Source organism: Xiphias gladius, chromosome 17 (assembly GCF_016859285.1).
Source record: "Xiphias gladius isolate SHS-SW01 ecotype Sanya breed wild chromosome 17, ASM1685928v1, whole genome shotgun sequence".
NCBI classification, from domain to species: domain Eukaryota; kingdom Metazoa; phylum Chordata; class Actinopteri; order Istiophoriformes; family Xiphiidae; genus Xiphias; species Xiphias gladius.
In genome coordinates this window covers 7919070-7940026 of record NC_053416.1, presented here as the reverse complement: position 1 = coordinate 7940026, position 20957 = coordinate 7919070, and the positions used below count along the sequence as shown (strand labels likewise).

Below are 20957 nucleotides of genomic sequence, written 5' to 3'. Positions count from 1 at the left end.
ATTTCTCTCCGGTCACTCCCAGCCAATCGGTGCGCTGAATCCCAAGCGAGCGGCATTTTATGCTGAACGCTACGAGACATGGGACGACGACAGCACGCCGCCTCACCACTACACGACCCTATACTCCACTGCTCATTCAACACTGATGTGGATGCTCAGAATAGTGAGTACCTAGTTAAGACACTCTCGGACTCTAACCCTCAGCAGCTATTTGAACACACGCCGGGCACCCGAGGCTTCTTTGGAAATGAATTTTGTCTATTCTTGTGCCCGTAGGAACCTTTCACCACATTCTTCCTCAACGCCAACGATAGCAAGTTTGACCACCCAGAAAGATCCTTCTCTGGCATCGGCCGCTCGTGGAGGAACTGCCAAAGGGACACGGCTGATGTCAAGGTAACTGTTCCTGATGGGCTGAAGGAACAACCTACGGAAGTGACTGGTTAAGATTGTTGGAAAACAATAGAATCTGTCTGGAATTAGTCAGTACCAAGGCAGATAACTGAAAACACAAAAACACCAAACACTCGTGCGTTTTTTAGCTAAATAGGTTTAAAGTGTTTTAGTGTTTCACCACATAGTGCTGCTAGTTATTCTAGTTTTAATTTCAGCGTTGCAGTGTCAGTAACTGTCCTTGAAGAGCGACACAATGTCTAAAGCTCTGGATTTCAACTTGTGTCAGATTTTCGTACAAAGCCATGACATAAGGCAACTATTTTGCTTCAAAACAAACAAAAAAGAGATCTTTGGTTTTGGTTCTCTTCAGTGCATATGTACTAGGAGTGTTCAGTTCAGAACCAGTTCTCTAAAGTAACTAAAATAACTTTTTTCTGAGCTTGGAATGGAGTTTATCACTGGAAAGAGCTTGTGTGTGTATGCGTCAGCTTTGATAGACTTTTAATCACAGTTGACATCTTTTATATCGTCACAAACTTTGTAAAATCAATAATAGGAAAGCAATAATTTCGTTGAAATAAACAATGTGAATCTGTTGTGTTCATTAGGAGCTGATCCCAGAGTTCTACTATTTGCCCGAGATGTTTGTCAACAGTAATGAGTATGAGCTCGGGATGCGTGATGACGGAGTCCCTGTGTGTGACGTGGAGCTTCCTGCCTGGGCCAAGAAACCCGAAGACTTTGTGCGCATTAACCGGATGGTGAGAGACACAGAAAAGTCTTTTCTAGAATATAAAAAGCTAAAAGAAAAGTCTTTCAGAAAAAAGTGAATTCTTTAAAATCCACCGGAGAGACTTTGGACATAATCTGGACATCTTTCTTCCTCTCTCCGCTCATGACCAGGCGTTGGAGAGCGAGTTTGTGTCGTGCCAGCTTCACCAGTGGATCGATCTAATATTTGGCTACAAGCAGCGGGGGCCAGAGGCAGTCCGAGCTCTCAACGTGTTCAACTTCTTGTCCTATGAGGGAGCGGTCGGCCTGGACAATTTAGATGCTGCGCAACGTGAGGTTGGTTTCCAACACATTCACCAGAAGACTCTTGTTCGCCTCACAAATGGATTATTACAGTGCAGGAATCTCCCCTCATTTCCATGGCACAATAGCGAGATTTCCTCAAGATCATGTAGCAGCATCAGACTGATGTTTAACGATTAAAGAGAGATAAATAGTTACTAGATAAATACTCGTCATGGCTTAGAAAATTGTTTTGTTTTTTAGTAGTTCTTCATAGGAATGAATACATAAAGTATATGCATGTAGTTCAGGAAGCATACACAACAGAAAAACATGCATGTTGAGGGAAAGTAAAGAAATGAAAGTCAAGGGGGAACATACTGGCTTTCCAAATCTTGTGTTTATGTCTCTCTGTAAGTGTGTAACCTTCCTCTTCCTCTCCCATGTTAACATCGTGTCTGTCTCTCTCCGACTGTAGGTCATTGAGACGCAGATTCAGCTCTGCGGTCAGATCCCCTCCCAGCTGCTGATAGAGCCGCACCCACCTCGCTCCTCCGCCATGCACCTGGTGAGAAAAAAACCTTGTCCCCCTCCCAAGCAGATGTTACTTCAGTTTCGAGTTTCACAGTCGTACTCTGTAAATGCCGTGCTCACATCTCAGACCCAGGCTGCAGAGATACTGAAATACAGAGATCTACTTGCATTTTCTTCCGTCGGTGTAATTCTATTGAGAGGTTGTAACTGAGACAACTTTGGGAAAGGGAAGAGTTTTTTTCCAATGTTTTTTTTTTTTATATACAGGTTTAAGTGTTTTTATGTGCAGATACTGAGCTTTCATATTTGTCAACGCATTTTAGCACTTTACACCACTTATTAATTAATATTAATCTACATAGTCCACTGATATCAATGGCTTTCGTTATCAAGGTGAATGGATTTGAGAAATTATATTACATACAAGTGTTTGTAATGATGTTGTTTCAAAGCAAGTCCAGCCCTGGTGCTAGCCTCTCTGTCCTCCCTGCTACCCTCAGCAGCACGAGGCCTCAGTGTCTCCGCATCAGAGCCATCCATGTCCACCCAAACCTGTCAGTCCTGAACCCAGACCAACCAGTGCCTCCATTTCCTCTCCTGAGCCTAGAGCCACCCTCAGTGTGTGTACCTGCTCTGACCCTGTGCCCCCACTAATATACCTTTTCCCTTCCCTCCCTCTGTCCCATCTGTTCTGTCTCTCCCTCTTCCTCCGTCTCCATTCCCCCCATCCTCCCCTCTCCTCCCGACCTTCCCTCCTCGCTCTGCCCTTCTCTCTTCCTCCCCCTCTCTCTTTCTCTGTCTGTCTCACCAGTGTTTCCTTCCCCAGAGCCCTCTGATGTTTAAGGATCAGATGCAGCAGGATGTCATCATGGTGCTCAAGTTCCCCTCCAACTCCCCTGTCACACACGTCGCAGCGAACACACTCCCCCACCTCAGCATACCAGCAGCTGTCACTGTCACGTGTAGCCGGCTTTTTGCCGTCAACCGCTGGCACAACACAGTCGGTGAGTGCTCGTATTGAGGGGAACTGGTGTGTAGAATGCGTGTGGGCAGTTGGTTTCTATGGCAATACAAAGGACATGACATTATATCGTCTTAACAATATAAAGTTTTGTTAATTGTGTGTGTTTTTAGATTCATTCCACAGTATATTACAAACACTACACCGGTGGTTTCTTCTATTTAGGAGACAATGTGACTAGGTTTTGAACACTCTTCGGAAACAATACTGCTACTATCCATTGATAATGCAGTAAAATACAGAGTTCGAGGTGGCGCTGAAACGATTGGTCAGTTGATCGATATATGTCAAGCAGCAGCGGCAACTTTAATAATCAGTTAGTCGTTTAGGTCATTTATCAAGGACGAATGCCAAACACTCGCTGCTCTCACTTGCTGTGGTGGTGTTTGCTTCCAGCTTCTCAAATGTAAAGATTCGCTGCTTTTCTCTTTCTACAAATGGAATAACTTATTTTTTTTTTTCTCTCGATGACTGGTCGGACAAATGCATTTTAAAGACATGACTTTGGGATTCGAGAAATTGTAATTGGCAATTTGTAATTGGCATACTTTAAGACTAACTAATGGAAGCCTGTAATGCTTATGAACTCAGTGAGACGTTAGTTCGTTTCATTGGTAGTTATTCAGCCCACAGTTTTTGGTTTTGTTGTATTGGATTCTGTTATATTAGTTGTTACTCTGGTTTTATCCACACCCTATATGTTGACATAAAAATATTTCTCAATTAAAGCCTCAATTATCCTCATTGATTGCCTCATTAGAACAGCAGGCTAGGTGTAATTAACTATGGTAAAGTCATTATGGAGGGTAGTTCAACTGAGCTTTGTCATTGATTACTGCATCAGGCACCTATTTTTTTAACATAAGCCTTCATCAGAGATTTAATCACAAAGCATTTGGCCAGTTGATCATATGAGAGGAAGTAGTTTAGCATTTACCCTTCACCGCCATATGTGTACGTATGACTGTCTGTAATGTTTGACCCGCCACATCCCTTCAGGCCTCCGTGGAGCTCCAGGATACTCCCTGGAACAGGCTCACCATCTACCCATTGAGATGGACCCGCTCATAGGTCAGTGCCCAAAACCATCCACGGCAGATTTCTGCTGGTTATACATCTCTGGCACTTAAGATAATACTGAGAACTTCCACACGCTGACCCGAGTGATTAATTGTCCGAAAAGGTCAGAAGGGTTCGTTACGCAGCTTGTTAACGGTATTGCGTCTGTTCGCCCATGCAGCAAACAACTCGGGCGTGAACAAGCGTCAGATCACTGACCTGGTGGACCAGAGCATCCAAATCAACACACACTGTTTTGTGGTTACTGCCGACAACCGCTACATCCTGGTCTGCGGCTTCTGGGACAAGAGCTTCCGTGTTTACTCCACTGAAACTGGTAGGTTTTGTATTATTTATAAGACATGTCTGCATTATGTAAAGTAGAAATTTATTCTTAGCTGTTAGATGTTTTTTTTTTTTTTTTAACTTCTTAGTAAAGCTGCGATTTGCGTGTCTGTCAGAGTTCCCACTTCAAATGTGGATCATGTAGACTTATGCATTTGCATTTTATTGAGATTTATTGATCAGGGGGAGATCTGGAGAGCTCTTTTTTTAAAATTTGCATCGCTGTATTTATTAGCCCAGAGATTTAAACAGGTGACACACTAGTCACTCACCTGCTTGTTGAGCCCGCCATCTTGAAGTGTTTTATTATCCCGGGCGTTAAGAAACCCTGGCCTTCAAAGGTATAAGTAGAGGGCACACACAGACTCTGCCGTCTTCCTCCTTCCTCTCCACAGGAAAGCTGACCCAGATAGTTTTTGGCCACTGGGACGTGGTGACGTGTCTGGCTAGGTCAGAGTCCTACATCGGAGGAGACTGCTACATCGTGTCAGGCTCCAGAGATGCCACTCTTCTTCTGTGGTACTGGAGTGGACGACACCACATCATAGGGGACAACCCTAATAACAGTGAGTGCTGGCATGGTGGGAATGTTTGCCCACCTGTGCGTCTCTCCCCGTGTGCACGAGCACGTTCCTAGCTCAGGAATGACTTCAGAAAACACTACAGCTCTACGGGAGTGGGAAGCCTCTAAGCGGAGGCTGGTCGTGACCTGTCTCTCACTGTGTTTTCTCTTCCAGGCGACTATCCTGCTCCCAGGGCAGTACTGACAGGACACGACCACGAGGTGGTGTGTGTATCTGTCTGTGCAGAGCTGGGATTGGTCATCAGCGGAGCTAAAGGTTCGTGTGTCTTCACATGTCTGTCTGTGCCGAGGAGAGATTTCAGTTTGACATTGAGATTTATTAAATTATTTACATAGTGAATATGGAATATCAGTAAAAAAAAATGGTATGAAATATTAAAATATTTTAACCTCAGATGCATTTAACATGGCTGTACCAGTACAGTAGCCTCACAAAGCCAGTGGACAAATGTGGTTTCTCTTATTGTGGTCTGGCATGGCTGGAAAGCCCTTTGCTCCGGACATTTCCAGTAGACTACATTAGATTCAAGAAAAGCTGCGCTCCTTTGCTGACACACATCAACATAAAACATCAACATGGAGATTGTCCTGGAAATTTCTTCTACTGTGTCCCGGAAGTTTGTTGTCTGAATTAATTTTAGAGGTTGGGGTGGTATTTTTTCCAGACAAATACACTGATAACAGACCTCATGACGTTTAGATTAACTTCACCATCACCAAAGCTTTATGATGATGATTTTCTCCTCAGAGGGCCCGTGCCTGGTCCACACCATCACAGGGGACCTGCTTAGGGCCCTGGAGGGGCCAGAGCTGTGCCAGCGGCCCCGCCTCATCTCAGTGTCCAGCGAGGGCCACTGCATCATCTACTACGAGAGAGGCCGCTTCTGCAACTTCAGCATAAATGGAAAACTACTGGCGCAAATGGAGGTCAACGATTCCACACGGGTATGGCTGATAGAGTTGATTCTGTGTATGTCAGCATAATGTAATATTCATTTTTGCTGTGTATTTCTGCATGAATACTTTCCTTATTTACTCAAAAACAACTCAGTATACTGTTGGCCAACACGCTGGAGCCTTCGAGCCTCTTTCAACCTCTCTTTCTCTTCTTGTCCTCCCCTCTCCAGGCAATCCTGTTGAGCAGCGATGGACAGAACTTGGTGACAGGAGGTGATAACGGAGTCGTGGAGGTGTGGCAGGCATGCGACTTCAAACAGCTTTACATCTACCCAGGCTGTGATGCCGGCATCCGTGCCATGGACCTCTCCCATGACCAGAGGTAAGGCGGACAGGGCGCCACTGGGACGGGCAGAAGTAGAAGCGGACAGTGGGACCGTTTGTAAGAAGGCAGCCAAATTCAGTGCTGTGTTTTCTTAAGGGAGACTGTTGTTGGGAAAACTGGGTCACCTCCAAGGGGACAGCAGAGAATACTTAATGATCAGTAATGAGGCAGTTATTTTACCCAAACTCCAGATGATGTCCCAGGCCTAGGGAATCGTACAATGAGTAAACTGTTTGGTGCCCTGCAACCCAAAAAAAAAAAAAAAGTATTTTTACAGAGAATGCGTATAATTTGGTTTATAGATGTGACATTCTGTGTGCTCTACTCTCAGGACTCTGATCACTGGCATGGCTTCCGGCAGCATTGTGGCGTTCAACATAGACTTCAACCGCTGGCACTACGAGCACCAGAACAGGTACTGAGGTGGACAGCTTGAGGAAGAGGCGGATGTGGAGAGGAGAGAGGAACAAGAGGGGAAAGGAAATGATGCATTCTGCTGTGTATCGGCAACGTGGGGAAACTACAGGTACTGAGAGGAAGGAAAAACAAGTACGGGACCTTAGGCTCTATTCCGTTGAGAAGTTTGCTTGATTTGAGGATGCGGTAGCGCTGCTGGAAACCGACTTCCTCTGTGCACACGTGTAAGTACACACACGTGTGTAACCACAGACACATAATACCCCGAAGATACACATCAAAACCTGCTAATAAAATAGACTGCAGAATGGGGAAAAAGAGCAAGTCAAGCAGACCTTGTAGAGGTCGATCATACCCGTACCACTCACAGGACTGGTGCAGTTGCTGTTCCTGGTACGCTTTAATGCTTCACAGACATGTGAACCTAAGTTTTGTTTTCACTTTCCTTTTTCTTTCTTTAAAATTTTTGTTCTATACTTTTCCTTTGAGGGGAGTTCAGTAGAGGAATTATTTGGGTGGACTATGAATTAAGACTCCTTCAATGTGTCTAAGCTGAGTACAAATGGTCAGAAATGAACCAGCCCCACCCACTATTCAAAAACCGGTGCTATTGGCTTGATCTTAAATTCACCCTTGACAAATTGCCTGCGGTATTTCATTTTTATTTTTTATTTTTTATTTGAGTTTATAAGTTTTTATTTTATTTTCTAATGTTAATTTTCTTCCTTTTTTTCTTTGTTTCCTTCACCCACAGCAGGGTTAAGTCTGATTTTTATGTAAATAAGGCTCTGCTTCCTTCAGAGTCTACACTTGTTCTTTCACTACACAAACTGCGCTTATCACCTTTAATTTATTAATGACTTGCTGTAAAATATTGTGTAATAATTATTGTAATGTTGACAAGACTGATAGTAATAACGGCAGTGTCAAGGATGGTGATTGTTTTGCCGGAGATGGTAATGATAAAGAGGTCTTGCCAGTGCCACCACTGATGAAAACCACAAGACTGACATGATTTCCTTTGTATATTTGGTGATTGTTTTGTCAAATATGTACATATAGTCTTGGTTCAGGCTTGGTGGGAGACTTAATCAGCTGAATAAGACTGAAAACGCAAAGGAAACCTTCACTTACCCACATTTGTTGATTATTTAAAAAAAGAGAATCAAATCAATGTAAAAGTTTGTTTTGTATTTGCACTTTGCACCAATCACATGTCATTATTTATTAGCTTGGTTCTTTCTGGTCGGCTGCCATTTTGTTTAGGTCCATTTTCCCTACGGGATTATTTGTGCATTGATGTTTGTATTTAAAACGTTGAGCTCATGTGTGATTATTAAGTTTTACAACCTCACAGTTGTAAGCAATATCATGATTCTGTAGCTGATAGAGGTGGGAAGGAGGGAGGAGAGGGGATGAAATGTGAGATGTACTGTATGTGTGAAGCCATCTTGATCAAATGCGCACATGCACATACTCTATCGACAGGTTCAACTTACGTATCCAAAAAAAGGTTAAATATTTTTGGATCTATGAAACCCTTAAAACTATTGTATTCATGTTTTATTGCAAAGATGTAAAATATGACATGTGTGAGTTGAAAAAAAAAAATCATGATAAGAAAAATAAAATATGCAAAGAATTTGATGACTTGACTTTTCATTGGTCACGTATTCTTTATCCCAGCGCTGCACGGAGAGAGTGAGGCATCAGGGACGTCTTATCGTAGCATTTATGAGACACCACCCTTAGAGGAATCTTTCCTCCCAAGATGATTTCAAGAGACTCTTGAGATAATATCTTGCACTCTAAGTGCAACTGACTCCGTTGCTTAACTACCTGCATTGCTGTGATTTGCTGTACGTTTCAGACGTTTACTGCCACTGTCACTCATTCTGCAGCACAAATGCTAGTTTCATCAAATTTCCAGTTTCCATTTCCAGCCCCGGCTTGGTGTTTTTTCCATCTGCAGAGTCCGGTCCCGCATTGTCTCCCGCTTAACTGAAATCCATGACACAGCCGAAGCAAATAACACAAATCTACTCCCGTGGAGCTTCTTAAAGAACTTGCTTTCCTTTTCCATATGTGAATTTGGTTAATTGTTGCTGTTCCTGTTTTTTCGTACTCAGGTGCTGGGAGTTTCTACAAGTATTAAAAAAGAGCATACAGCATGTTCCGTGTGCAAGAGTGGAAGAAATCATTAATGGCATTCATTAGCCCATGAACCAAAGATAGATTTGCAGCCACAAGGTATACAGTCCTGCAAGGTAAGGTAAAGTATCCATGTAAGTATTAAGACACAGGTCACGTAAATTGGAAATGAAAAGAAGTTTAATCTACTTGGTATTTTCATTGAATAACGTCTCTGTGTTTACAGGGCTGACACTGAAAATAAGAGCTCTAATTCAACTGGCAAAGTAACATAATCAGGAAAGGTTAATCGGCAGTATTTTTTTAAACATCATCACACTAAAACAATGATTTGACAGCTTGGTTAACTTGAAAACAAACGTTTTAGCAATTATTTCAAACTTACATCTTTTGTACTACCTTAAACCGAAAGGCTCTGGACATAATAACCTCTTGCGACTGGGTTTCGCTTGCAGATTCATCCTCAGCTGAAATAAGGAACCAGTTGTTAGTGATAACACCGTAAACATGCCGTCTAACTGAATGGATGTCATCATGAAACTAGAAAAAGTCCCTATGTTCCTTGCGTGCATTTGAGATTTCATTCATTTACTTTAACTTGGTGCTTTTACTTTTTGGTCAGTATAGATTGGATAACTGATTAGATATCACTTAAGGCTCAGTTTTAACTAAAACTTAGCTAAAATTTAAATTCAATGTATTTACAATCTATCACGTATTAACAATGTGTTTACAGTCTAGTGATTATACTACAATAATCCTCCTTAACACAGCCATGAAATATATCATTTATGATCCAAATTATAAACAAAAGTGTTGAACTTAAACTTAAACACTTAAACATGGACCAGAGAGAGTGTTTTTTAATAAATACGACTTTTGAGTACATGTGCCAGCTCCTAAAGCTTTTGTAACTAAACCTTTCCAGCAGATATACAAGAGTTTGGTTGATACGGTACCATAAACCTGAAAAGCACAGATCAATGTGAGAACAGTGACGGATCTGACTCCTCCTGCGGTTTGTGGCCACCATCACCGAGCCTTCAGTGTTTTGGATCATTATTTACCTTTGGTGAAAAAAATGTGACAAAGACGAATGAAACTTTTTCATGTAATCTGTTCTGAATGTGTGGTGTATTTTTGTTTTAAAAAAAACGATGTATTTTGAGCGGAAACTGTAGCTTCGGCCCGGGAATGCACACAAGGCTGACAGCTGCACAGAGCTGCCGTTCTTCGGCCGCAATGGAGACCGCGATCAGAGGCCATGCAAGCTGACAAGCAAGAGGGGGTAATCCGTTATGCTGGTAGACCTGTCCTTCAAGAGCGGAATTTCATCTTGTAGTTTCTGCCGCTTCTGACCTGGTCTGTCCGAGAGGCTGCCATTTCTTTCTCCCCTTCACATCCACAGCACCACGTCCACCATCTCCTTTGTGCAACCTCTTTTCACAGAACCTGGGGAGTCATGAACCCATTGGGCATGTACACACTTTTCAAGGTATCTTACCCTTTGTTTGGCAAAATAAATAAATAAACAAAAGAAGTAACATCATTCCAAAGCCTTTTCGAACAACCGAGACATAAAGCATGCATTTCTGTACAAAGTGATGAGCTTTAATATTATTTTAATGCTGATTTTGTGGTGTAGTCTACAGATATTATGAGACATGCTGCGCAAAACTTCAATTCAAAACAATGTTATTTGTTCTACAGTAAATATGACAGGTACAGTACAGGAAATGACTTTTACAAAAAGGTGGACGGAGGATAATAGTTCCCTCTTGTGCATTTTCCTGCAGAGGGAAGGCAATTTTTCAGGTTCATTTGTCTTAATCGTTGAAATAAGGCTCAGAGGGGTTCAGTCACACCCACCCCTGAAGACCTCTTCATCACATTGTGAGCTATCTTTCCCCGGTGCCATAGCAAATCGCATGGGTGCACCTGACTCACAGGACCCGTGGGAATAAAATGCGCATGCATGGAGAGTAAAGCCACGCTGTCAGCTCTTTTGCAGCTGGTGACGTGTTTTTGTGTTTGTATGTCGCAGTGAGGAGGAGTTGGACCCTCCGTGTCTTTATGTGGGTACATGCCTGCCTGTTGTTTGCATGTAAGCATGCATGCAGGAGCAAATTATGCACATGGACATACGTATATGTCTGGATTTGCTCCCTCCCATCTCCCCTCCTCAGGTGGACAGTGAGGAGATGGTGGACCTCTGAGACGAGATGCTACAGATCTCCATGTTGGTGAAGGAGCTCCCTCCCTCGCTGCTGCAGTCGGGGACAGAGGAGGAGGAGGAGATGATGTTCTTCAGCCTGTGGAGGGAGATGATGAGCAGTGTCAGCAAGAATACAAGCAGGCCGAGGAAGAGCCACACGTAAACATAAACGTTGCCCGGTCGCCCTGGTGATGAGGCGGCTGCTGACGTAGACGCAGAGGTTGGGGAGAAACGGAGGAAGGTCCCATTGTCTATTGGAGAGATTCCAGTCTCATTGTGGTCCACCAATGGGACGTCCATCCCAGACATCCTGGCTGAAGTTCCGCATTGATTTGTAGTAGAGAGAGAGAAAGATGAGTGAGATCAATTGTGAAACACCAACACAGTTAACTTCAACATCCGTTATTTAAACGACCTGTTGGAGAAATTCTCTTTTGCCTGCTGGAGCTGCTAAGGATTTAGTTTCTCCATCCAGGACACTTCAGCCTGGCAGATGCTCGCTGACATGGGCTTTCAACCCCATCCTTAGATAACCCCAACACAGCCTTGGCTTAGATTAAAAGGAAGACAGAGAGCACTTCGGCAATTCAGATTCAAAGCCGACGATTTACTGCCAGAGCTCCAGATACAGAAAAGACTTCCGTCAAATAATACATGCAAATAATAATAATTTCTGTAGCCCTCTTGGAGCACCAGATGGAGAGCTCAGGAAAATTAAAAGAATCACCAAATTGACTTGACAAACACTCAACTATTATTGACAAAAAATCTTTTATTGCCTTGCCGTAGATGGTTAACTTTACCCATCTGGCATTTAACTGTAAAATACATGTCTGAAAACACTAAGGACTAGGGCTAAAGAGATTATAACCTGATGAATAACTTGGGAAAAGATATTTGCAGTAGAGAAAAGACGTCAATCAACATGTTGGATTATGTTATAATGTGTGACATCTATATGAAATGCACATAAAATTGTAATATACTATCTCAATATATTCATAGACAAAGCATAAAAAAGTATATTTTGCTATAAACAGGATATGGTTCTTGGAGGCGGGGGTACAGAATTGTTAATTGATCACTATGAGTTAGTGCAATGAGAAAACCTAAATTGTGTTCGGGTGAATTTTCTGTTCAGTCACAAAAGATACAAAAAATCCAAAGGATGCTGGTCTGGTGTGGTCATCAAATTTGACTTTGACGTGGCCGTTATAAACAGTAGTTTACTGGGAAGTCAGGGAGCTTGTTCCGTTGAAGCCACTAAGCTGACCAGTCTGTAATGAAGAGTATCAGCAGGGGGAGTGCTTGTCTCACTGAATGCCCGCCAGGCCCAGGTTCCTGGGGCTGTGTCTGCTCAGAAATGAAGGCATCCCTATCTGATGAAATTAAACTCCTCATAATCAGCTTTCATAAAGACAGCTGAGAGCCAACCCTCCTCCGCTGTATATTAATGCTGCCAATAATGTTCCACTGCAGATCACTGCACGGCACAAAACTGTCTAGACGATGTGCCTGAGCGTTGTCTTGCAGGGACGTTCGCAATTCTTTTTTGTCGGTTAGAGACAGACGGAAAAGGGAGAGCGAGGCTGTTTTGTAATTCGGTTGGGCCGGCCTTGTGTCTCCACTTGATCTATGACAGCAGAGAAAGACACTTCAAAGGGAGGAATAATTGACCATGACCAGAATGAAAGCAAGAGGTCAGCACACACACTCTTGGTCTCACAGCGGTGTGTGCTCATTTCTTTTTTATCTGCCAGCTCCTTCGTCTCCACTTCATGGTTATGCATTTCACAGTGCACCATGTGTGTGCCTGGCCACTTGCATTATATTCAGGGAAGTGGAGTAAACTATATTCATTATTACCTTCTCCATGAGCTTTTGAGACGCAGTCGCTGCATGTGTGGCTCCTGAGGAGTTTAACAGGCCATTTTCCGGTACACTTGTGAAGAACAGGACGGTACAGCGTGAAGTTTAGGTTTAGAAAATGCTAAATGCATATTAGAAAGACACCCGCTTCAAAGTTTGGACACTTTGTAGTTTTACTGTAATTTGTGACAGTGACAGTAGAGACTGTAGTGTCTGCGCCACTGGGAAAAAAATTCAGCTGAGGGTATTCTGAGCTTAGTTCAGTTCTCAGAGAGCTGATGTGTGTGGCCAGGTTGGGCTGGTTTTGGGCTACATTTGGGCTTTTGGCGTAAAAATCAACTTGGGCGGTTTGTTACAATTTGAGCTAATTTTTGTAGCATTTCGACACCCGAAGAATTAGGCTATTTCAGGGATTTACTGTTTGTTGTCGGTTTGTTTGTTTGTTTGTCGACAGGAACTGATTTGCACCAACCTTGGTGGAGGGATGGGGTACGGGCCAAGGAAGAACCCATTACATTTTGGGGCAGATTCGATTAAAGGGGTGGATCCAGGCAGGTTTTTTTTAATCACTTTCCTTAACATTGCGAGACAGGGCGTTTTTCCACAAATTTTCGTCGGTTTCTGAGGAAATAATGTATGGCTCTTGATGTATAAAAAAAATCAGACATATTTATGATGTTGACATGGATGTGTTTGTACAATCTGGTGCGGATCCAGATAATATCCTGAATCTGGTGGGAGAAAATGCTGAATCCACATTACACATAGAGTTGTACTTACTATGTTTTACGACAAATACCACATTCATGTCATCAGACTGCTTCCTTTTTCCTTTTATTTTGCTACTATACGAGCTAGACAGAAATGTAGGATTGCGTGGCCTTGGCGGAGGTATGCGCTCTACTGAGTGTCATTCTGAGTCTGTGACACTTGTCAATGCTGTTACAAAACTTTTCTAAATCTCCTATTGTGTAATACCTCTTTTGAAGTTTAAGCCAGCCATTCTGTCCCCAAACTCCTTTCTTTTCCACTTATTCACTCCCTTTTATTTCCTCTCCCCTTCCCTCCGTTTGTCTCTCTGTGAACGGCACAGTTGACAAGATCTCTGCTCACTTTAATTTACAGCCCACTCTACCTTCAGGGAGATACACAGCATAATGGGGAGGGATGAGTTAGGCTGCACTCTATTCTGCAATTGCATGCTCTCTTGCCCCAACTCTGTTTTTTTTTCATCAAATACTCCCAGTGGTCATCCCAGCCCAATCGAAAGCTTTCTTGCCGCTTTTGTTAACTTATATTGTCTCTTTCTCCCCCCACCGTCTCACTCAGTCTACATCTCTCTGCTTTAATTTCTTCTACTCCTCTATTCTGCCACCTTTTCCTCGTCTTATCCACTGTCCTTCTCTTACCTTTCCCTCCTACTCTGCTCTGCTCCGGATAGGTTGCTCTCGTTAATGATATGTTGTTTTGCGATGAAGCTTGTTCAATGCGAGCTGAAGTGGCTGATAATTGTGCTTAATGATGCTTTTTGTATCCAGGCAACACAGTGCATTCAGTTCTTTTTCAAGCTAATCTACTTTAAGAGGGCAGGCCGTGCAATCCCGCCGAGGCTGAAGAGGTCAGATATACACATGCAGACACACACTCACCTACTTATAATACATAAATACCAGCGGTTATTTTCCTTAGGAGTAGTCGTAAGTGTAATGCCGAACACACCAAGGGCTAATTGGGAAAATGATACGTCTTTATTGAGGAAAATTACATAAACGATTTGAATATTTTATTCTCGTCTCTAAAAGGTCAGCAATCTTCTGCACTCTGTGTTTCCTGCCGGGCAACACAGCCGCATGTCCACTCTCTAGGGCTGGATACAAAAAGCATTTTCTGATTAATTGTGATTTTTATTTGATTTATCCAAAATCAACTCTTATAATCCTAAACTCAATCTTTGCATTTACGTCTTTTCTCAGTAAACAAGTACAGCTGCACGAAATGTTTTGTATATGCAGTTATTACTTGTTGTAAGTGGTTCATTTAGGGCTGCATGATGTGTAAAATGTTTACTTTGTACAAATCAAGTTATTACAGTGTGTTCAAAGAGGTTCTTTTAAGTTAAAAAGTCACATAGATGATTGCTGTATGTATGGTCCGCCTTGAGTCACGATGGTCTCGTAAACTGTAACATGAACAGTTATACCCTGTGCGGACCTGCCACAGTTTACGTGACTGCCATGACTCAGGATGGTTAGCTGACTCTGGTTATCTTGTGGCCACTCTAGAGATCACATCTAGTAGAGGACATACTGAAAAAAGGCTCTTCACACTGATCTGAGCTCTCGGCCTGTGTTTGTGGAGGTGATATTATCTCTGGCTACAAGATTTGAGGCTGTGAAAGTCGAGTGAACAGTGTGTGGATTCCATTTTATTCAGTCTGTCCTTGCTAGGTAGCTAACACAATTTAACCAGCTGTCTGCATATATCAGGCTATTGTCTTGTCATGAGAAACAATAGCTGTATGGGATAGCATTTATTTTTTTTAAATATGCATAATGATGAGGCCCTTAGAAGTTGTGCAGGATTTCATTGACTCTTGCTCAACTGTTTTACACATGTAGACCTAAAAAAATATTGATTTATCATGTTTAGTCATTTTGCATTTGCCAGGAAAAATAAATCCTTCTTCCACAGTTTTATAACTGGGAAATGTGTTTATAGTTTAGCCTATAATGTGCACTTTACACAATTTTATATTCAAAGAAACAACAGTGTTGCTCACATGTTGAATGAAAAAGAAATTAAAGTTCCCAGGATAGATTCTGAGAAGCACTTAAACAACATTGGTATTTATCTGATGTAACTGAATCATCAAAAATCAAAATGAATCAAAATGGATCGACTCTGGACTTTTTGAATCAAAATCGAATCCAATCGGGACATCAGTGCCGATATCCTGCCATGACGGTCCCTCTTGTCTGCCTCCGTCTTAAACTGTAACTTAACGCCAGGCACCAGGAAAAAAATGTGTTTCGCTGCCCTCTCTTCTGTTGAAAGTTTCAAGTCTGTTCCACCTCTCACCACGCCCAGCGCCCATCAAAAGTTTTCTTCGTTGTACCTGTGACCACACCCAACAGTAATGTCAGGAGGTACTGACACACCCTGGAGTACACTTCTACATCACTGTAGCAAGGTGAGAAGTTAAACCCCCAGAGGGAGGCAAAAACTAAATTTTCAGTGTCAAGATATTCTTTGAATGATCTTTGTCTCCCTGTTTTTCCTCTGAATTTGCTTTATCTGGGTTTTATTTTTCTCCAGGATGTCATTTTTGGCAGTTTGTTCTTGAGGTGTTCAACCAACCATGCCATCATGCCTTTGCTAAGTACCCATCCAGTTTATCCTTAGACTCCATGCTGCTTCACTCCGCATCCCTAAGACTGGCCTGACTTTGTCCAGTTCTTTGGTCAGCTGAGCCCGGGTTTAACAGCACTTCTCTTCTGAAACCGGGAGAACAATTTGTGCCTCTCGGCTCCCAGGAGGCACAAATTCTTCTCTGAGCCCGAGTTTAACAGCATTTCTTTTCTGAAACCGGGAGAACAATTTGTGCCTCTCGGTTTCCCAGGAGGCACAAATTCTTCTCTGAGCCCGAGTTTAACAGCATTTCTTTTCTGAGACTGGGAGAATAATGTGTGCCTCATTTTTAGCTCTCTCCCACTGAGTTGTAATCTCATTTGTTCTTGAGTCTCTGTAACAAGAGCCTTGCTTAATTTCAGCTTTTGCTTAACTCTAATCTTCTGTTTTGGTTCTTAGAGGCCTCAGATCCTCTTTGACACCTCAAAAAAAAAAAAAAAAAAGATACCCAGCATTGTTTTTATCAGCTTGCTGCAGTTTTTTAAAGGCACTATATGTATGTTTTTGCTATCGCTGCATAGCCAACGTTAGCACTGACAGCTGTTTACTTACCAGTCTAGAAGAAACGTTGTGAGTTCAGCATCAGACTTCATTCCTTTACACGGCACTTCTTCATCCCCTCATGCTGAACTGAGGGCAGACCGGACGCTACAGTGACTCACTACTGGAAGGTAGTACTACGAGATGGGACGGGCCGGGGCTAGCTGGTTAGCATGCTAACTTCAGCTGAAGAAAAGAAGCAATAGAAATAGCGAATCGAGTTAACATGGGCGTTGATTTCAGCCGCTGGAGACAGCCTTTGGTGAGTAAAGGAATGACGTTTAATACTGAATTTGCAAATGTTTCTTCTGGAGTGGTAAGTAAACAGCTGTTGATGCTAACGCTGGCTATGGACTCATTGCAAATACTTACATACAGCACCTTTAAGGTTGAATTGAGATAATGTACAGCTGCGGCTGGCTCTTTTTGCTCTCATTCTCAATCTCACAGAGGAAAGAGGTCTTGCTTAGACTTCTCAGCGGCACCTGCACTCCCCTCTGAGGAGATAAGGTCCTTTGGAAAGACGAATGGCTTCTCTGCTGCTCCTTTCAGAGGCAAGGGACAATGGCCTGACTGGTCTTCAAGAGTAAGCGCCATTCATTGAGTCTGGGCATCATCAGAGCCTGAGGTTTTTGACTTGCATTTGCTTGACTTGATTTACATCTCTGTCTTTCTTTAACAACTTAACATAGACGACGTTGCTGCTCCTCACTCCCAGTCAGGTCCGTGTGGAGCCCAGGTATTTTGAAACTGCTTTGCCTGTCTGCCTCCTCATTCTCCTGTTTCTTCCCGAAGCTCTGAGCCTAAAGCACATCAATGGTTTCTTGAAGAAGGGCTGTTCTTTTTCACTGTCAGCTATGACTTTTTTTCTGATTATGTATTTCAGCGTTTTCAATGTCAGCATTGCCCTCTCCGCTCTGTCAAGAACTTTTAAAATATTCTGTGTAGCCCTGGTTAGCTGTACGGCACGCTCTGCAAATCTGGCTTCCTTGAGCAAATTTCACCTCATGAGTTCCATGGGTGTCTTCTGTCTCTGCTCCACCATTGCTTACTCAGTCGTGGCTTGAGCATAGTTTGTCCACCATCAGTCTGTATCTAAAGACAGTAAACCTTGACTTCCAAAGCTCCCTTTTGTCCTGATCAAACTCCTTCTTGAGTTGCACAGTCTCCGCAAGTCACTCCTCTAAAAATCTCATCCTGTGCCGTGTAGCTTCGTCTGCTCCACTTTCTCACCTCCACCCTCCTTCATTTTCCCATCATCTCATTATAATCTTTTCACTGTCACTGTTCTATGTATATTTTGCACGATATGTTTTATCTAAATGTTTTATCCAGTACTATTGGAGTCCTATTTTGTTACATATATTAATAAAACAGAAGAAGATTCATGTGAGTATTGATTTTATGTTTTTATCGGTAAAACGTATAACTTTTGCATAAGACTTTTTTATATTCACAATAGTTTGTCCGTTCAGGGCCGAACACAGACGGCCATAACCTCTCTACTTTTTCTAATTAAACCTTGAGTCCTCTTTTGATGAGAGAAAATAGCCCTGGCTATTACTGGAATTTTTACAGTCCATGCATGCAGCCTATGCAAATATTAGCAAAACCCAGACTTCTTGTCTGTTCAGTTCTGGTATTAGCTCTTCACTTCATGAATAATGGACAAGATCCATGTGTGGCAAAATGTCATGGCATTTGGGACATATTCTTTGTGTGTGTGTGTGTTTGTGCGTGTGTGCATGCATGCGTGTGTGTGTGTGTGTGTGTGTGTGTGTGTGTGTGTGTGTATGTGTGTGTGTGCATACTCCATTCATACCACATGCCTAAACAAACAAAGACAAGCTGAGCCAGTAGCAGAAATACCAGGGGTATTCATTCACACGCATGCCCGTATGTAAAAAGACCAAAGATTTCCACACAGTGTATGCACATACACACACGTACGATTTCAGCTCAAACAGCAGATTGCCAGGAGATAAAAGTAGCCTGAATTTCAAACATTTTAAATATGTCATATTCTGAGCCAGATCAGCTAAAAACAGACCCGAGGCTTAACTCCATGAATTCCAAAATCGCCTCTGCAGACCCAAATCCAAATACCACAGATAACCCACGTAGGGGTCAGAGATATGCAGGAATGATGAAAGTATGAAGAAGGTGATTTTTCAGTATTTGTCAAAAGTTCTCAACCATTTTCCTTCTTTTTTTTTAACAACCTATTTCTCTCCAGTGTTGTTTCAGTGTTTAAATTACGCCCCTTAAAAGTGTACAAATATATTTACAAGTAATAAGCTTATCAATGTAAGACAAGTCTCCAAATTTTAGGACAAGAGGTGGAATTTGAATGAGTCTACAGAACAATAAACTAATGTTTTTATTCATCGCCTTTACATTTGAATGACAAAATGTCACAGCACACCTGATTGCACTCGAAGCTACGCCAGGGGTCCAGCACCACTGTTCAACTGTTATCTGATTTTGTCAGATATTCGGCGCATGGAAGTAAGAATTTCAAAAGGCTAAAACTGGAACGAGATCTCAAAGATACTGCAAAAGGCTTAATTATAACTGACACAAAGGTAACATGAGTTCAAAACAACCCGAGCAGACATTGAGAAAGAGTGATCATTATGAATAGGAAGTAACGGAAGGGTTTTTGGTCAGTGGCCAGAGTGGATAATGAGCTCTTTTGCTTTGATGTCTGAGTGTTTGTGTGTGTGCCTGTTAGTTCAACCCTGCGGCGAAGTGTATTTTTACACCTCGTTCTCATATCTGTTAATTACTCCTGATACTTTTGAGCGCAGTTGCCAATAAATTTGATACTGCCGCTGTGTCTGTGTGCAGCTCCTTTTCACTCGTAGTTATTACGACGGGAAGGGATGAGCCACACATGATTTTAAGCACAAACAAACCCTGCTCTTGTCCTTATTGCCTTGAAAGAAGACTTTTATGTCCTCTTCCTTTTTCTCTCAGCCTGGGGATACAATTGCTCCACTCATCTCTCTCTCCCTCCCTCTTTTTCTCAACTGCCACATTGGAAGCCCAGTCATTTCCCAAGTTGCTGAATGAAAGTATACGTGAATTCTTCCCCCCTACCATTAACCTTGTTTACTGGATGCTACAGCTCAACTGATGACAAGATCTTAGAACATTTATATCTTTCGCTTCCTTAATTTTATTACTTCATCTTCCGTTTTACTGTTTGTCTTCCTTTCCATCGCTCTCCCTCGTTTATTTTCTCACTACTGCTCTGCAGGCAGTGATAATTCACTGAATAAAGTTTCTGGCTGCTGAAAAGAGACTGACAAATTTGGGGTGATCAATGCCTTTCTGTATTCAGCAGGAATCCCCTTCTCACAGATCTGATTAACACCGTCCCTGCTCTGTCTCCCTCTTAAAAACAATTTGGAAAGATCTCATAAAAAGCCGCATACATGAAATTGCTGCAAGAAGAAATAGTTACAGACCTTTTTTATGTGTGAGGGAGCTGTCCCCTGCTCGTGTTCATGTCATGCAGAAATCCATCCCGTTGTGTTTTGTCTGTCAGCCGAGCAAACCAGATCTGTTGCCCCTGAGATCTTCTTTATGAGCCTGTCCGCTCTCTCTCTCTCCCGGTCTCTCTCTCTCTCTCTTTCTCTTTTTTCTCTCTCTTTCTGTCATTCAGTGTGACCCGCACCCACTCAGACACACAACACAGGCTCTACAGCAGGAGTAGACAGACGTGGACCCTCTCTATGAATGGGCTCACATTTCAAAAGGGAACATGCATACACAGGGCCTGTAATTGAGAGGCTGTACCTGATGAATGATACTAGTGGGTTTTTTTTTTTTATACTTGAGAAGTGGTAAAGAGGAAAGAAGAGAGGGACTAGTGCTCGCTCCAATCCCATCCCCTCTGTCTCCACCCTCCCAGTTTTTCTGTCTGCTGCTCGTCACCTTTCGATACTGATCACATCAACAGTCAAATCTATGCTTCTGTGTCTATTCATTGAGCAAATATTACTCACATTTAAGCAGTTCAATAGTTAGTCAACGTGGGCAGACAGATAGCAAAATCAACACAAACAGTCAGCTAAATGGTTTGATAAACTGACAAATAAATCAGTATTTGTCATGA

General features: G+C 42.5%; 2 protein-coding genes across 11 annotated transcripts in view; one reads left to right on the top strand and one right to left on the bottom strand.

Moving 5' to 3' along the window:
• nbeaa (neurobeachin a) overlaps nt 1-8298 on the top strand; it is a 100382-nt gene extending 92084 nt beyond the window's left edge. For all 9 annotated transcript variants that reach the window (XM_040150227.1, XM_040150224.1, XM_040150228.1 and 6 more), the window contains 13 exons: nt 23-163; nt 277-396; nt 1005-1157; nt 1300-1464; nt 1889-1978; nt 2756-2948; nt 3965-4036; nt 4206-4361; nt 4765-4935; nt 5107-5208; nt 5701-5897; nt 6080-6231; nt 6566-8298. In XM_040150227.1, the coding sequence (XP_040006161.1) occupies nt 23-163; nt 277-396; nt 1005-1157; nt 1300-1464; nt 1889-1978; nt 2756-2948; nt 3965-4036; nt 4206-4361; nt 4765-4935; nt 5107-5208; nt 5701-5897; nt 6080-6231; nt 6566-6656 (1803 nt within the window). In that variant the 3' untranslated portion in view covers nt 6657-8298. The remainder of the gene's footprint in view (nt 1-22; nt 164-276; nt 397-1004; nt 1158-1299; nt 1465-1888; nt 1979-2755; nt 2949-3964; nt 4037-4205; nt 4362-4764; nt 4936-5106; nt 5209-5700; nt 5898-6079; nt 6232-6565) is intronic.
• A 2228-nt stretch (nt 8299-10526) lies between these two features.
• On the bottom strand, nt 10527-20406 carry LOC120802958 (serine-rich and transmembrane domain-containing protein 1). Of its 2 annotated transcripts, none has more exons than XM_040151166.1 (2): nt 20308-20406; nt 10527-11331 (listed from the first exon to the last, which is right to left on the bottom strand). In XM_040151166.1, the coding sequence occupies exon 2, from the start codon at nt 11324-11326 to the stop codon at nt 10985-10987; it is 342 nt and encodes a 113-aa protein (XP_040007100.1). In that variant the 5' UTR covers nt 11327-11331; nt 20308-20406; the 3' UTR covers nt 10527-10984. The 2 variants fall into 2 exon arrangements, with proteins under 2 accessions (XP_040007100.1, XP_040007101.1); XM_040151167.1 differs by lacking the exon at nt 20308-20406 and adding an exon at nt 16847-16914.
• Nucleotides 20407-20957: the final 551 nt, after the last annotated feature.

What these genes read in the sequence shown, in the direction of transcription:
- LOC120802958 (XM_040151166.1), bottom strand. Translation starts at nt 11,326, where the DNA reads ATGTCTGGGATGGACGTCCCATTGGTGGACCACAATGAGACTGGAATC.